At 42.4% G+C, this 13,445-nt stretch overlaps 1 protein-coding gene across 1 annotated transcript; it reads left to right on the top strand.

Moving 5' to 3' along the window:
* Nucleotides 1-7,845: 7,845 nt before the first annotated feature.
* LOC101614172 (putative vomeronasal receptor-like protein 4) lies at nucleotides 7,846-8,754 on the top strand. The gene has a single exon (XM_004670891.1). The coding sequence runs from the start codon at nucleotides 7,846-7,848 to the stop codon at nucleotides 8,752-8,754; it is 909 nt and encodes a 302-aa protein (XP_004670948.1).
* Nucleotides 8,755-13,445: the final 4,691 nt, after the last annotated feature.

Below are 13,445 nucleotides of genomic sequence, written 5' to 3'. Positions count from 1 at the left end.
GTTAAAGGAACTTGCATTACAACTATCTTTGCTGTAATGACTTTTATTTATTTTTTTGAGGCAGGGTCTCACTCTAGTTCAGGCTGACCTGGGATTCACTATGTAGTCTCAGGGTGGCCTCCAACTCATGGAGATCCTCCTACTTCTGCCTCTGGAGAGAGTTACTCGTTATGATTGAACTTGAACTGCAGAAGTTTCATGTTTGCTTGATGGTGGTTAAATTTGCATTATTCTAACCTCTCCTTACTATGCCTTATAGCAGTTGAAAATGTTTACTGCAACTGATATGTTGAAAGTATATAAGTTTTTGATTTTACAGAATTCACAGCTAAGAGACAATCTTAAATCTCAGAGGAGACTTGGGACTTTGGGAACGTCCAAAGTTGGTAAAGACTGTGGGAACCTTTGAAATTGGACTGAATACAGCTTGCAATATGAGATGGTTATGAATCTACTAGGGGCCAGAGGCAGAATGCGGTAGTTTGAATAGATGGCCCCAATATATTCAGTGTTTTATTACAGTTTGTAATTTAGGTATGCAGCCACTTGGCTGGGGGAGGTGTCACTGAGCTGGATCCAGCCCTAAGGTATGGTAGTGGATTTAAAATTTCAATCTAAAGATATGCAGTGCTGGGGAAATGGCTTAGTGGTTAAGAAGTTTTCCTGCAAAGCCTAAGGACCCTGGTTCAATTCCGCAGTACTCATGTAAGCCAGATGCACAAGGGGTGCATGTGTCTGGAGTTTGTTTCCAGTGACTAGAGGCCCTGGAGTGCCCTTTCTCTTTATCTGCCTCTTCTCTCCCCCACCTCTCTCAAATAAATAAATAAACAAATTTTAAAGATATGCGCCAGTCTGAGTTCCTGAAGTGTGCTATGTGGCTTTTGGCTTGGGTTTTTTTCTCTTTGCTTGGATCTGTGAAAGCAGGCCAGCTTCTTCTGCCATTATGGAACTTTCCCTGGATCTGTAAGCCTCAATAAATCCCTTCCTCCATAACTGTGCCTGGTCTGTACGTTCATCTTAGTGAACCTGAAGCTGTTTGCCACGGAAATTGGTACTATGTAGTGCTGGGATCAAAGGCATGCACCACCATGCCCAGCTGTAACGATTTTTTGAAAAGGATTTTGCTATGAAACTGAGTCTGACCTAGAGATTCCCATATTTCCTCTGTGATTACAGACGGGAAACACTATAGCAGGCATCATTTTAACATTCTACAATGCCCTCAAAGTAAACTAATGATTATAATGGATTTCCCTTGAAAGAATGAAAGAAAGAAAGAAAGAAAGGAAGGAAGGAAGGAAGGAAGGAAGGAAGGAGGAAAGAAAGAAGGAAAGGGTGTTTTTTCATATTTTTATTTACTTGTTTGTTTGAAAGAGAAAGAAAAAGAGTCAGAGATAATGGCTGTGCTAGGGTCTCTAACCACTGCACATGAACTACAGGTGCATGCACTACCTTGTGCATCTGGCTTGCATGGGTTCTGAGTAATCAAACCTGGGTCCTTTGGCTTTGCAGGCAAGTGCCTTAAGTGGTAACTCATCACTTTTGCATCCAGAAGCTTTTTTATATTTTTGCAATCTTATTTATTCATTGTTCCTTTTGCTGCCTGAGATTTGAACGTTTTAGTCAAAAACTGTCAGGGCCAGCTTGAACCAATGTTTCCTCCTTTCATTTTTGTAGAAGCTTTAGAGTTTCTTGTCTTAAATTTTGCTATTTAAAACAGTTTGATCCAGGTGTCCTGGCAAACGCCTTTAATCCCAGCACTTGAGAGGCAGAGATAGGATGACTGCGGTGAGTTTGAGGCCACCCTGGGACTACATAGTGAACTCCAGGTCAGCTTGGACTGGAGGGAAACACTACCGAGAAACAAGCAAACAAACAATCCAAAGCAGTGTGAGTTGAATTTGGGGTATGATGTAATTTAAAGATCTCTTTTCATTGTTTTGCACTGAATGCCAGTTTTTCAACACCATTTATTGAAGTGTATCTTTTTCTCTCATAGTGTATCTTCAGTGTATGTATAAAAATCAATTGGCTGTGTATTCTGAGTTTATTTCTGGCTGTAGTCTGCTCCCTGTGACTCTACACCATCACCACACTGCTTACTTGTCACCACCTTTGTGTTGTACTTGGACATCAGCTACTATTGTACCTCTAACCTTTTCATGGTAACATATGGTTGTTTTAAATGTTTTATTTTTATATTATCTTTATTTTTATTTTATTTTATTTTTTATTTTTATTTATTTTATTTATTATTTATTTATTATATTTATAATTTTTATTTATTTTATTTATTTTTTATTTTATTTTATTTTTATTTTATTTTATTGGAATGGTTATATAGCTTTTGCTTATTCTGTACATTACTTTGTGTAGCATGAGTAAATTAATATAAATCAGTATACATGTAAATTCTTCAACGACACACACACACACATAGACACACATGCATACACAGAGGACTAAATTTAACCAAAGTGAAAGCTCGGCACACAGAAACCCATAAAAGACAGAAGAATATGTAGAAAAGACACGAATAAATAGAGAAATATTCAGGAATTGAAATGTGACAACAACATAAGTACATACAGGAGGAAACCATTACACTGTCAAATTGGAACCATAGAAAGATAGTAGGAATGACCTCTCAATCTCGTGGAAGGGCAGCCACACATTAATTTTCCTTGGGTTGTTGTTGTTTCAAGACCTACATCTGATATGAAGTAAGGGAAAGTTAAATGATGTCCTACCCTCATCTGCATTGTCACTGCTTCTGTCCTGCAGTGGGTCTTCTATCTCTACCTGGTGCAGATGGCTCCCAAGAAGTTCCCAAGCTCTCTCTGCAATCTGGTATTAAAATAGAGGGCCTGTGTCAAAGTCAGAGTCTTTCCAAAAGTTGTTTACTTCTCTTCCTGCCCCAGCACATATAAAGAATGGAATTACATTCCATCAGTAACCACTGATCACTTCAAGTGTCTTAGCCAGGGGCATATCAGGACATAAGGTGGTTAAAGGTAGCATAATTAAAGAGCCTTTAAAATGGAAAATATGGGCTAGAGAGATGGCTCAGTGCTTAAGGCACTTGCTTGCAAAGCCAAAGGACTCAGGTTTGATTCCCCAGGACCCACGTAAGTCAAGTTTACTATGTGGCATGCATCTGGAGTTGGTTGGCAGTGGCTGAAGGCCCTGGTGTGCCCCCTATCTCTCTCTCTCAAGTCAATTTTAAAAATGGCAAATGTTATGGGAGAAGCTTCAGATATGAGCCTGGGAACAGAATATAGCCAGAAATAAACTCAGTATACACAGTCAGTTATGGCCTGTTGATAAATTTGGGTAGCATAAAATCCTGATTTCCTGCATTTGTGGGGGAGGGTTAGGGTTGGAGACTAAGGCTCCTGTTTTCTCTTTTGGCATTGGTTGGAGCCAGCTATTTCTACTCAGACAGCTTCAGATCTCTGCACTGTGATTGTCCTCTTTGCCTGAGACAGTTTAGTTCAGAAACCATCTTGTCATTTGGAAAGCCATGGGCTCTGAGGTGTGTGGAGTTACGAACGCCAGACTTAGATGAGTGTAACTTGTAAGGCAGAGTGTCATGGTGCAGCGAAGGTCCTTGCTGTCCTTCCTGATAAAAGTACCCAGCACGAATGTGGATCTCTTTGCTTCTGTAATGTCTGGAATCCCAATTATTGCGCCAGGTGGCTTAAGGTAAGGAATATGGCTCTGATTCTCATATTTGGGAAGGTGTGGGGCTTATGGGAACTCCATGACTATGTGATCACCATGATCATCACTTGTGAACACATTCCTCCTTTCCAACAGAAAGTGATTTCACTCACACAACTTCTCTACTGTGTCTAGACTGGGGAGGAGGTGGCCCCCAAGCACACGGTGCACGTTGTAATCTGACTAACTGGAGGACTCTCGCATGTGGGCAGTGGTTGGAGCAGGAGTGTCACACAGATCCATGATTGTGAGGGAAGTGCACTGGGAGGATGTGGACGCTGTCCTCAAGGAGAGACACACGAGGTCTCTTTCTTGTGAGATTGTGAGGGGCTGAGACATCTCAGGTCACCAGCAGGAGAATGATGCCCAGGTGCTGATAATGAGCCTCTGACGTAACTGTCCATATCCCCTTGGCTTATCGTGTGTGATTGAATAGATCCAGTTGATTAAGCCTTGTTGGGTGTTCTTGAGACAGATTAGGGGTGACAGGGCCTCAAGAAAGATGCTAACAGATGAAATTGTCCTTGGTCCTGTGGTGGAAAAGTCTAGGTCATTACAATTTACTACAGGTCAGAAAAATCAGAAGGGTCTGGCATTTTCTTATCTTTCCCCCTTTAGGGAGTCCTTCCACTCCTTTCTGAGAAGGTCCTTCTTAGTAAATTAAAATTTCTTGGAAAATTGTTCTTTTGTAGGAAATGACCCCAGACCCCTGACTAACTGGCTAGACCAGCCACTCATTCACCAGGCTTACATAAAAAATGCCCCAACCTATGTCCTGAGGTAACCTTCCTAAACACTTTTTGCCTCCTTGGTCAAGAGCTCTGCATTCCTTCATTAAACTCTTCTTCACTCTTTTTAAATTGTCTACTTATTAATGAGAGAGAGAGAGCAGGAGAAATATATATATATGTATATTACCCTATATATATAATATATATGATATATATATGAGATATATGATTATATATATACATATATGTAAAATCATATATGTCAGAGATGAGAGAGAATGTATGGGGTATGGGTTCAGCAGGTCCTCTAGCCACTACAATTGAAATACAGATGTGTGCTCCATGTAGTCCATCTGTCTTACATGGTTACTGGGGAATTGAACCTGATTCCTTGGGCTTTACAGGCAAGCCCCTTAACTGCTAAGGCATCTCTGCAGCCCAAATATATTTTCAAAAAAAATTTCCAAAGGTTCATAGAATGACTTTTTGCATACAAACAGAGGACAGATCAAGAAACAAAAACAATCTCCCAGGAAGACTTCCTGCTGCCAGGTCCTGGGCCCCACGTCTCAGCACTATCCAGTGACTGTGGGACTTCTTGACTTTTACCAATGCTACTGCCCATGGAACTGCTGAGACAAAGACCACCTTGAATTGTCCAACATTTCTTTCAAGCTGGTTCTTGGCTTTGGTGGTGAATAGGAGGGAAGGGGCAAGCCTGGAACAAAGTTCGGGAAGCCAGGACCCTCAGGACACTTTTCATCACCACAGTCCTCCTCCTCATGTCTACACTGGCACTATAATTGGGATCAGAAAGTTTCTGTGTACTGCAAATTGCAGGGCACCAGGGACATGGCAGAGCTGGCCTTGGGGGATAGATGTGTGTAGAAGGAGCCCTACTCCCTTTGAAAGCCAAAGTGTATCACAGTGACATCTTGACAACTGGGACCACAAGAGTGATAAATGGCATCTGGCTGTGAGCTGTCACGGCGCCCACATTGAGCATGGCAAGACTGCACAGGTGAGTGTTCCTGACGTGACAGAAGTCTCTGCCCGAGACCAGGGTAAGGAGGCTGTGAGGCAGGCCCTTAGGAGGAGATAGGGGCAGAGAAGGGTCTGGGCTCCCTTTGCACAGTGGGTGAGGAGGGGGTAGGATCAGTGAGGAGAGGGGCTGTCCTTTCTCCACTGCCATCCAGAATTCTGTTCCATGCCATGAGGGAGCCTGTGTACTGTACTGTGTGTGCTGCCCTGTGCCAGAGCTGCCCACTCCACAGACAGGCAGGGATAGGAGGCACAGGATGGCATTTCCCCTGCCTGTGCAGAAGCAATTATTCTCTGTAGTTTCTCCACTATTTGACGGCATCAGGATGGAGCTCTTTTCCATTCTTTACTACTGTTTTCATGTTTTTCTTTCCTACAAAGAAACAATTATTCTCTGTAATTTTTCTGAAGGTGGTGTGATTTTCCTCATGACAGCGAAAGTTTCTTCTAAATTGTGTCATACCTGGCTGCATCCACCTTCTCAGAATGGAGCTCTTTTCCATTCTGAATAACTGTTTTCATTTTTAGTCTTATATGTTTGTTTTTCTTGACCCAAAATCCAACACTGTGGATATTTAGTAAACACTCTGGGTGAAAACTAACTTGGGTCAAATATTAACATTAAGAACAGGTGTGGGGGAAAGTTTGTTTAGTGTTGCTGAGCACTGGCCTAAGTAACACATACCTCCCTGGGTATCTTTCTAATAAACATGCCTAGTAACATGTTCGAGGTCATGAATTCTGCAACTGAGAAATCAGGACTTGACATTCTGAATGACTGAACGCAGCGGTGTTTTGTGACACATCGATTTTATGTTTCTCGGGTTTAATCATTTGTCAGGCATCTGAAACTTGTAAGAACCTCTAGATTCCTCACCAATTTCCAACAAACTTCATTAGTCACACATACCATACTTTGGGACTTCTTAAATGCTAGAGGAAGAAGTTTATGTTACCTTGTTAACATATACCATAAGTTTCTCTTCAAAACAGCCAGACCTGGGGTGAACATACATTCAGGACTTCCCAGCTCTCCTATGGGAGTGATTAGAGAAGCAATGACCACTTCCTTATTCACACCTCTGGTATTGATGTCTCAGAGAACAGAGAGTTACATCTGTAACAATTACCCAGTACTAAGATCAATGAAGAGACCTTGCAAATCCACATTCACCATAATTAATGCTTTAGAGGACAGTACATGTCATGCACTGTGTAGTTGGAAGCCTGCATGTTCCCCTCAGCATATGGGTGAGGACACACTGAGCACCCTGCTGCATGTGTCACCCAAAGTGGACAGACTTCTCCAGGCCACGCAGTTTAACAATCACAGGAAACAAACCTAAATATTTCTCCATATTAGCTCATCACATCATCTCAGTGATTGGTGCTCAGTTTTAGAAAACAAAGCCTTGTTTAGTAACTAGTTCATTAACAACTTTGGCCATGTGCACAAGTGCTGTGGTAGGTAGCTTAGATACTAGATAGTAAAACAGTCTCTCAAAAGTGTTCTCACTGTCATGTGCAGGAAGGAAGCAGATGTACATGCAATGCAGGGATTCATGGAATGTGGATGTGACCAAAATGTGACCTGGTTTGTGAACAATGAACAACAGGTGTCTATTGAGGGTGGTGTTTAAGCACAGAAGAGGCTGGTATGTTATTGCTATCCCTGTGGTAAGGTAAGTGTCACTGCTACATATACTTGAAAGTCATCAGAAATAAGATTTATGTGGAGAGGAGTCCGAACTGTGGAGGACAAGTAGAATTCAGACTGATGTTTAAACTTACATATTTGTCAAACATGAAACTGACAAGTAGATTTCTGTTTCTAAAGATTGTTTTTGGCCTAGGTGTGGTGTTGCATGCCTTTAATCTCAGCACTCAGGTAACAGGATGAGGTGGTCTGCCATGATTTTTAGGCTAGTCTGAGCTTCATACTGAATTCCAGGTCAGCCTATGTTAGAGTGAGTCCCTACCTCAAAAAAACAAACAAACAGAAAAAGGATTATTTTCAGGCCAGAGACAGTTCAGTGCTTAAGGCTCTAAAGCTCATTTTCCAACAAGGGAGAAGAAACAGACAAACAAACAAAAACAGTGATGTTTGTACAGTGAACATGCATCCTCATAATAGTTTAACAAGTTTTGACTTATAAGGCTGGGGCACTTCTAAGACAAAAAAGATAAGACTTAAGAGTCCTTAAAACACAAAAGACATCATTAGCTAGATGCCCTTTGGTTGGAGTCTATGCATTTATTATTTTCACTTGAGTAAACAGAGACAATCTGACTTAAGTTTCTCTTAATGTTTTTTTTTTTTTTTTTTCCTAGATCTGCATGAAGTCAGAAGATGCTTTGGAACGACCATGTCCAGATCACCATCTGCCTCTTTCTTACTGTACCTGGAATTGTAGGGAATATCCTGGTATTTGTGAGATATGTGTGTAGTATTCTCAGACAGACTGAGAAAAAACCCATAGACCTTATCCTCAGTCACTTGGCACTTTCAAATACGCTCATTATTTGTTGCACGGTTATCAGAAACAGAGCCATACTTTTTTATTTCAAGATATTCCTAGGTGATGCTGGGTGTAAAGTTGTGCTTTTTCTGGGAAGGATGGCTCGAGGACTCTCCATCTGCACCACCTCTCTCCTCATCATGATCCAGGCTGTCACCATCAATCCCAGGATCAAACTGTGGAGAAAATTCAAACCACAGACTGCAGGGCAGGTTCTTCTCTATCTCCCCCTCTTCTGGATGTTAAATTCTTTGATAAGCTCCAACTTACTGTGTTATATCACATTAGTTAGAAGCATGAACAGATCTGTGGTTGGTAAGCTGAGTGAGTACTGCATTATGTTACCATCTAGACAAATAGTGAAATGGCTGTTCCTCTCTCTCATGGCTCTCCGTGATGTCATCTTCCAAAGTCTCATGGGCTGGAGCAGTGTGTCCATGGTTCTCCATCTGTATAAACATCACAAGCGTGTCTCCTACCTTCATAGCAGCTCCAAGTGTTTGAACAATTCCAGCCCAGAAATCAGAGCCACACAGAGCACTCTCATTCTCATGACTTGTTTCCTTTTCTCTTATTGGGTCGATTTCATTTTCTCTTTCTACACAGGTTACACAGTGACTCAAGATTCAACCACCTTTATTATTAAAGGTTTTCTAGAACTTGGTTATGCTGTTCTCAGCAGCTTTATCCTGCTCAGCAGAGATGTCCGTGTGTTGAAATACTGGAGTGCTCAAAAATAGGTGAAATTAAATTCTATACCCATTACTCCATGAATGAAAGGTACATGCATTAAGAATTGCTGTGAAGCTGGGCATGGTGGTGCATGCCTTTCATCCCAGTACTCAGGAGGTAGACATAGGAGGATTACCACAAGCTTGAGGCCACCCTGAGACTCTATAGTGAATTCCATGTCATCCTGGACTACGGTGAAACTTTACCTCGAAAAACAAACAAAAAAATTGCTTTGATGTAGTGATATTTTTAAAGGGATCTTGGGCTAGGCATGGAGGTGTGCAACTTTAGTCCCTTCAGCTGGGAGACAGTGGTAGGAGAACCACCTTGAGTTCAATGCCCCCTGAGACTATATAGTGACAGCCAGGAAGGCTGGCCTAGAATGAGACCCTAAGATCCATAAATAAATAAATATTTTGTCATTGAAGGAGAATAAGAGAAAGCTAGTTTATTTTTATTTGTTTCTTTCTGAGTGTGTGGGGGGTACTAAGGCAGGGAGAGAGATTGGGCATGCCAGGGCCTCCAGCCACTGAAAACAAACTCCAGAAGCACTTCAAGCAAATTTCAGACACATGTGCCACCTTGTGCATCTCGATTACATGGGTACTGGGGAATCAAACCTGGGTCCACAGGGTTCATAGGTACACATTTTACCTACTCAGCCATCTATACGACCATAAAGGTAGGTTTTTAAGGCCATTTTTTAAAAAAAGAGATTGAGGCCCCAAATAAACCAGGAGACACTACCCATCATGCCATCTCACCCTGACACCAGAACTGAACTCTGTAGAAATGGAAGTGGTGTGTGACAGAGAGTGTCCGACAGCGCCCCCTGCTGTCTGCAGTCCAGCATGCAACCTAGACAAGTGGCCCAGGTGGGCTGGCTTGGGATCCACCCTTGAAACCTACCAGCTAATCAGGTCTTCTTCTTGCCTACAAAGACTCCTGTCACAAACTCCACCCCACCATAACCTGCTCTGCTGAGCTCCAATCTATTTTTCTGCCTCTGTTCACTGGGCCACAGGGACAAATGTGAGTCTGTCTTCCCTATCACCCAGCTTGGCTGTGGGGGAGGGTAGAGGCGGTAGAGAGCATAAAACTGTTTCTTGGTCTGAAGGAACTATTATACTTGCCTCTGCTTTATACTTTGGGGTAACTACTCCCTTTGATTACATGCATGATTTTCCTCTGGCCTCTAATATGCAATGTGCATACTTTCCTTACACCCCAGATCTGCCACGTGGATGTTTTCACCATCTCTAGGTCTGCTACCTGTGTAATTTCTTAAAACTTAGGGTACCCATTACTCAATTCTCTTCTGAATCTCTTGGTCTCTGCTTTGATGTCTGCCCCTGCATGCTTTTTCTTTGATCCTCTCTGTTGATCCTTTTAACTTCTCTAACAACACATGGCACATGCCATGCCAGTTCCTCCTATACAAGCTCCTAGATTCTCCTTTCCACATGCCAGCAGTGTTACTCTAATTTCTCTTTAAAAGCCTCAGTTTGGGGATGGAGAGGTGGCTTAATGGATAAGGCACTTGCTTGTGAAACCTAAGCACCCATGTTCAGCTTTCCAGATCCCATGTAAGCCAGACGCACATGGTGATGTAAGCATGCAAGGTCTCACATGTACAGAAAGTGACACACATCTGGAGTTTGATTGCAGTGTCTGGAGTCATTGGTGTGCCATTCTCTCTCCCCGCCCCATAAAAAAATGCCAAAAAAGCCTCAGTTTCTCTTAAGTCCACATGCTTGACACTTTACCCTAATTTCTGTTTAAAAGCACATGCATCTGGGGTTTGTTTGCAGCAGTTGGAGGACCTGCTATGCCCATTCTCTCTGCCCCCTCCCTCTCTGCCATTTTCTCTCCCTCAAGTAAATAAATAAAAATAAAATATTAAAAGAAAGAAATATGGGCTGTGTGTGTTACCACACACCTTTAGTCCCAACAGTTAGGATTCCAAGGTAGGAGGATGGCCATGAGATCAAGGATAGCCAAGACTACATAGTGAATTCCAGGTCAATCTGGACTAGAATGAAACCTTACCTCTACAAAACAAAAGGAAAAAATAAGGAGCATGGGACTAGGAAATTTAAGAGTAGTTTAGAGACAGTTTAAAAATAGTGGTCTTTCCTTGCAGTCTCTACTTTGTAGAGGTCAGAGGAAGATCTGACATTGCCTTATCTCTCTGCCTAAAGGAGTTCCTCCTTTAGCACTTTTTCCCATAAAATGGACCTGGCTCTCCATAGGAAGGAGCTCCCCTTTCCTGGAATAGTTCCCTCTCCTGGAGGGTTAATGTGCAGGAAGACTTAACCCTGATCCCCACATAGCAACCTGCAGGGCTGGTCAGTTCTAAGCCAAACCTGTGCAAGAGCACAGTGCTAGTCTCTAGGTGGGCTTTCCCTGCACAAAAGCTATGTGCTCTGACGTTCTTTTAGGTGCTATGACCGCTAAAAGACCCTGAGAGTCAGGAAGGGAGACTTTCCTTATCCAGAACACTGTCTTTCTATCTCTTGGGAAAAGATGTGCATTCCTTTTTTCTTCTAAGTTCGGGCACTCTCATTTCGGGGAGAACTACTCTTGTCTTCTCTTGGACAGGAGCTGTCCTCTGTCCTCTTTCCTTTAAGTGCTTTGAATTGTTTAATCCCTACAATAAAATCGCTCTAAACCTCCCACTAATCTGTAGATTTCAATTCTTTCCTTGTGTTCTTTGTCACTGCACATCAAGGTTTTTTGGAAATTTTTTATAACTGTAAGGTTCTGCGCCCTAACAACACCTTGGTTAAAACTGAAACAAAGGCTGAGGAAACCTCTGTGATTCTCAAAGATACCCAAATTCCCGTATCATATCGGTGCTCCTGACTATCATACTGATGCACCGACAAGGAAGATGACTCGTTCACACCTGATCACAAGTGTGTTCAGAGTTTCCAAGAAGTTGGAAAGGCCAGATCTTACAGAGGTCCATGCCACATTTCACATATCCATGCTTACAAACAATAGTATTTTATATGTATGAGAGCCCAAGGAGTCTATGAAAATTAAACATGAACTCAAAATGGATGCATGAGATGTGGTTAAGGAATGTTAAATTGCAGCGCTGGAGAGATGTCTCAGCAGTTACAGCCCTTGCCCACATAGCCTAAAGACCGGGGTTTGATTCACTAGTACCCATGAGAAGACAGATGCACAAGGTGGTGCATGCATCTGGAGTTCTTTTGCAGTGGCTAGAGGCCCTGGAGTACCCAGTCTTCTCTTTCTCTATCTCTGTCCCTCTCTCTCCTTGGAAATAAATAAACACAAATATGTAAAAGAAGAAAAAAAAAAGGGACAACTATAAATTTTAAACTGTAAAGGAATAAAGCCAGGAGTGGTGGCACACACCTTTGATCCCAGCATTCGGGAGGCAGTAGGATCACTAAGAGTTCAAGGTCACCCTGAGACAACATAGTTAATTCCAAAGCAGTCTGGGCCAGAGTGAGACCCTACATCAAAAAAAACAAAACAAAACAAAACACAACAATCCTTAAAGGAAAAGTCTCACAACATTGTACTAAGTAATGATTTGATATCCAACACAGCCAGGAAAAATAGAGATGATGGAGTTCATCTCTGTTAACTTTGTCATGGAATCACTATCATAATTTCCTTCTCAGTCCTTATACAAGTGGTGCAAGAGCAGCAGGTGGTTTGGTTTTAACTGCAGGCCAGGTGCACACACACTACGTGATCTAGGGAGAACTCAGAGGACTTGATAGAAGGCATCCTCAATGCATTATCATTTATGACTCAGTGTGTTCATCTTCCTACATGCTGGGCACAGAAATTTTATTTATTTACTTATTTATATTTATTAATTTATATTGTTTTTAAATTTTTCAAGATTAGGCCTTACCTTAGGCCATGCTGAACTGGAACTCACTCTGCAGTCCCAGACTGGCCACATATTTACAGTGACCCTCCTGCTTCTATCTCCCAAGTCCTGGATTAAAGGCATTTGCTGTGACTCCTACACAGAAATTTCAGAAGGCTGTTGTCTGCATTATGTAATGCCTAGTGTTTAGTGTTTCACTGCTTTTCTACAAGGGCTGTGCCTGCAATTCTAACATCTACACACACACACACACACACACACACACACACACACACACACAAAAGCACAATACCAAACTGAGGAACTCATCAGAATTGAATAAAAATGACACAAAGGAGTGTCTCCTCAGTAGCACCAGACACCCCACGTTTTACACTGAGAAGTCAGTGAGACACAGGATGCAGCAGCAGAGGGGAAAGGTCACAGCTCCAGGTTCTGCAAGCAGGGTGTTGCCTCTGGACAAAATGAGGAGTCCTCACCTCCTTCCTCATCCTCTCACTCCCACTCCCACCCAACCAACTCAAGAGACAGGCTCACAGATGTAATTCTGTCTAGGAAAATATTTTTTGAGAATATTAAGTTTCTGTTCTTCCATTTCAACCCATTCCTTCATCTCATCGATAAGCTAAAGATGACAAGGGGGCCAGGGAAGGCAAGAGATGAGACAGCAGCATGGAACAGGTCTGCAGAGCTGCCTGTGCTGAAGGCACATGCAACAGCTTTCTCCTGGAATCAGGCAAACTGGGCAGGTGGGATGGTTTAGTGGTTAAGGCATTTGCCTGCCATGTCAAGGGACCCTGCTTCAATTCTCCAGGACCCATG

This window comes from Jaculus jaculus, chromosome 13 (genome assembly GCF_020740685.1).
Source record: "Jaculus jaculus isolate mJacJac1 chromosome 13, mJacJac1.mat.Y.cur, whole genome shotgun sequence".
Lineage (NCBI taxonomy): Eukaryota > Metazoa > Chordata > Mammalia > Rodentia > Dipodidae > Jaculus > Jaculus jaculus.
The sequence above is the reverse complement of the archived record's forward strand: the minus strand, read 5'-3'. Positions and strand labels throughout refer to the sequence as shown.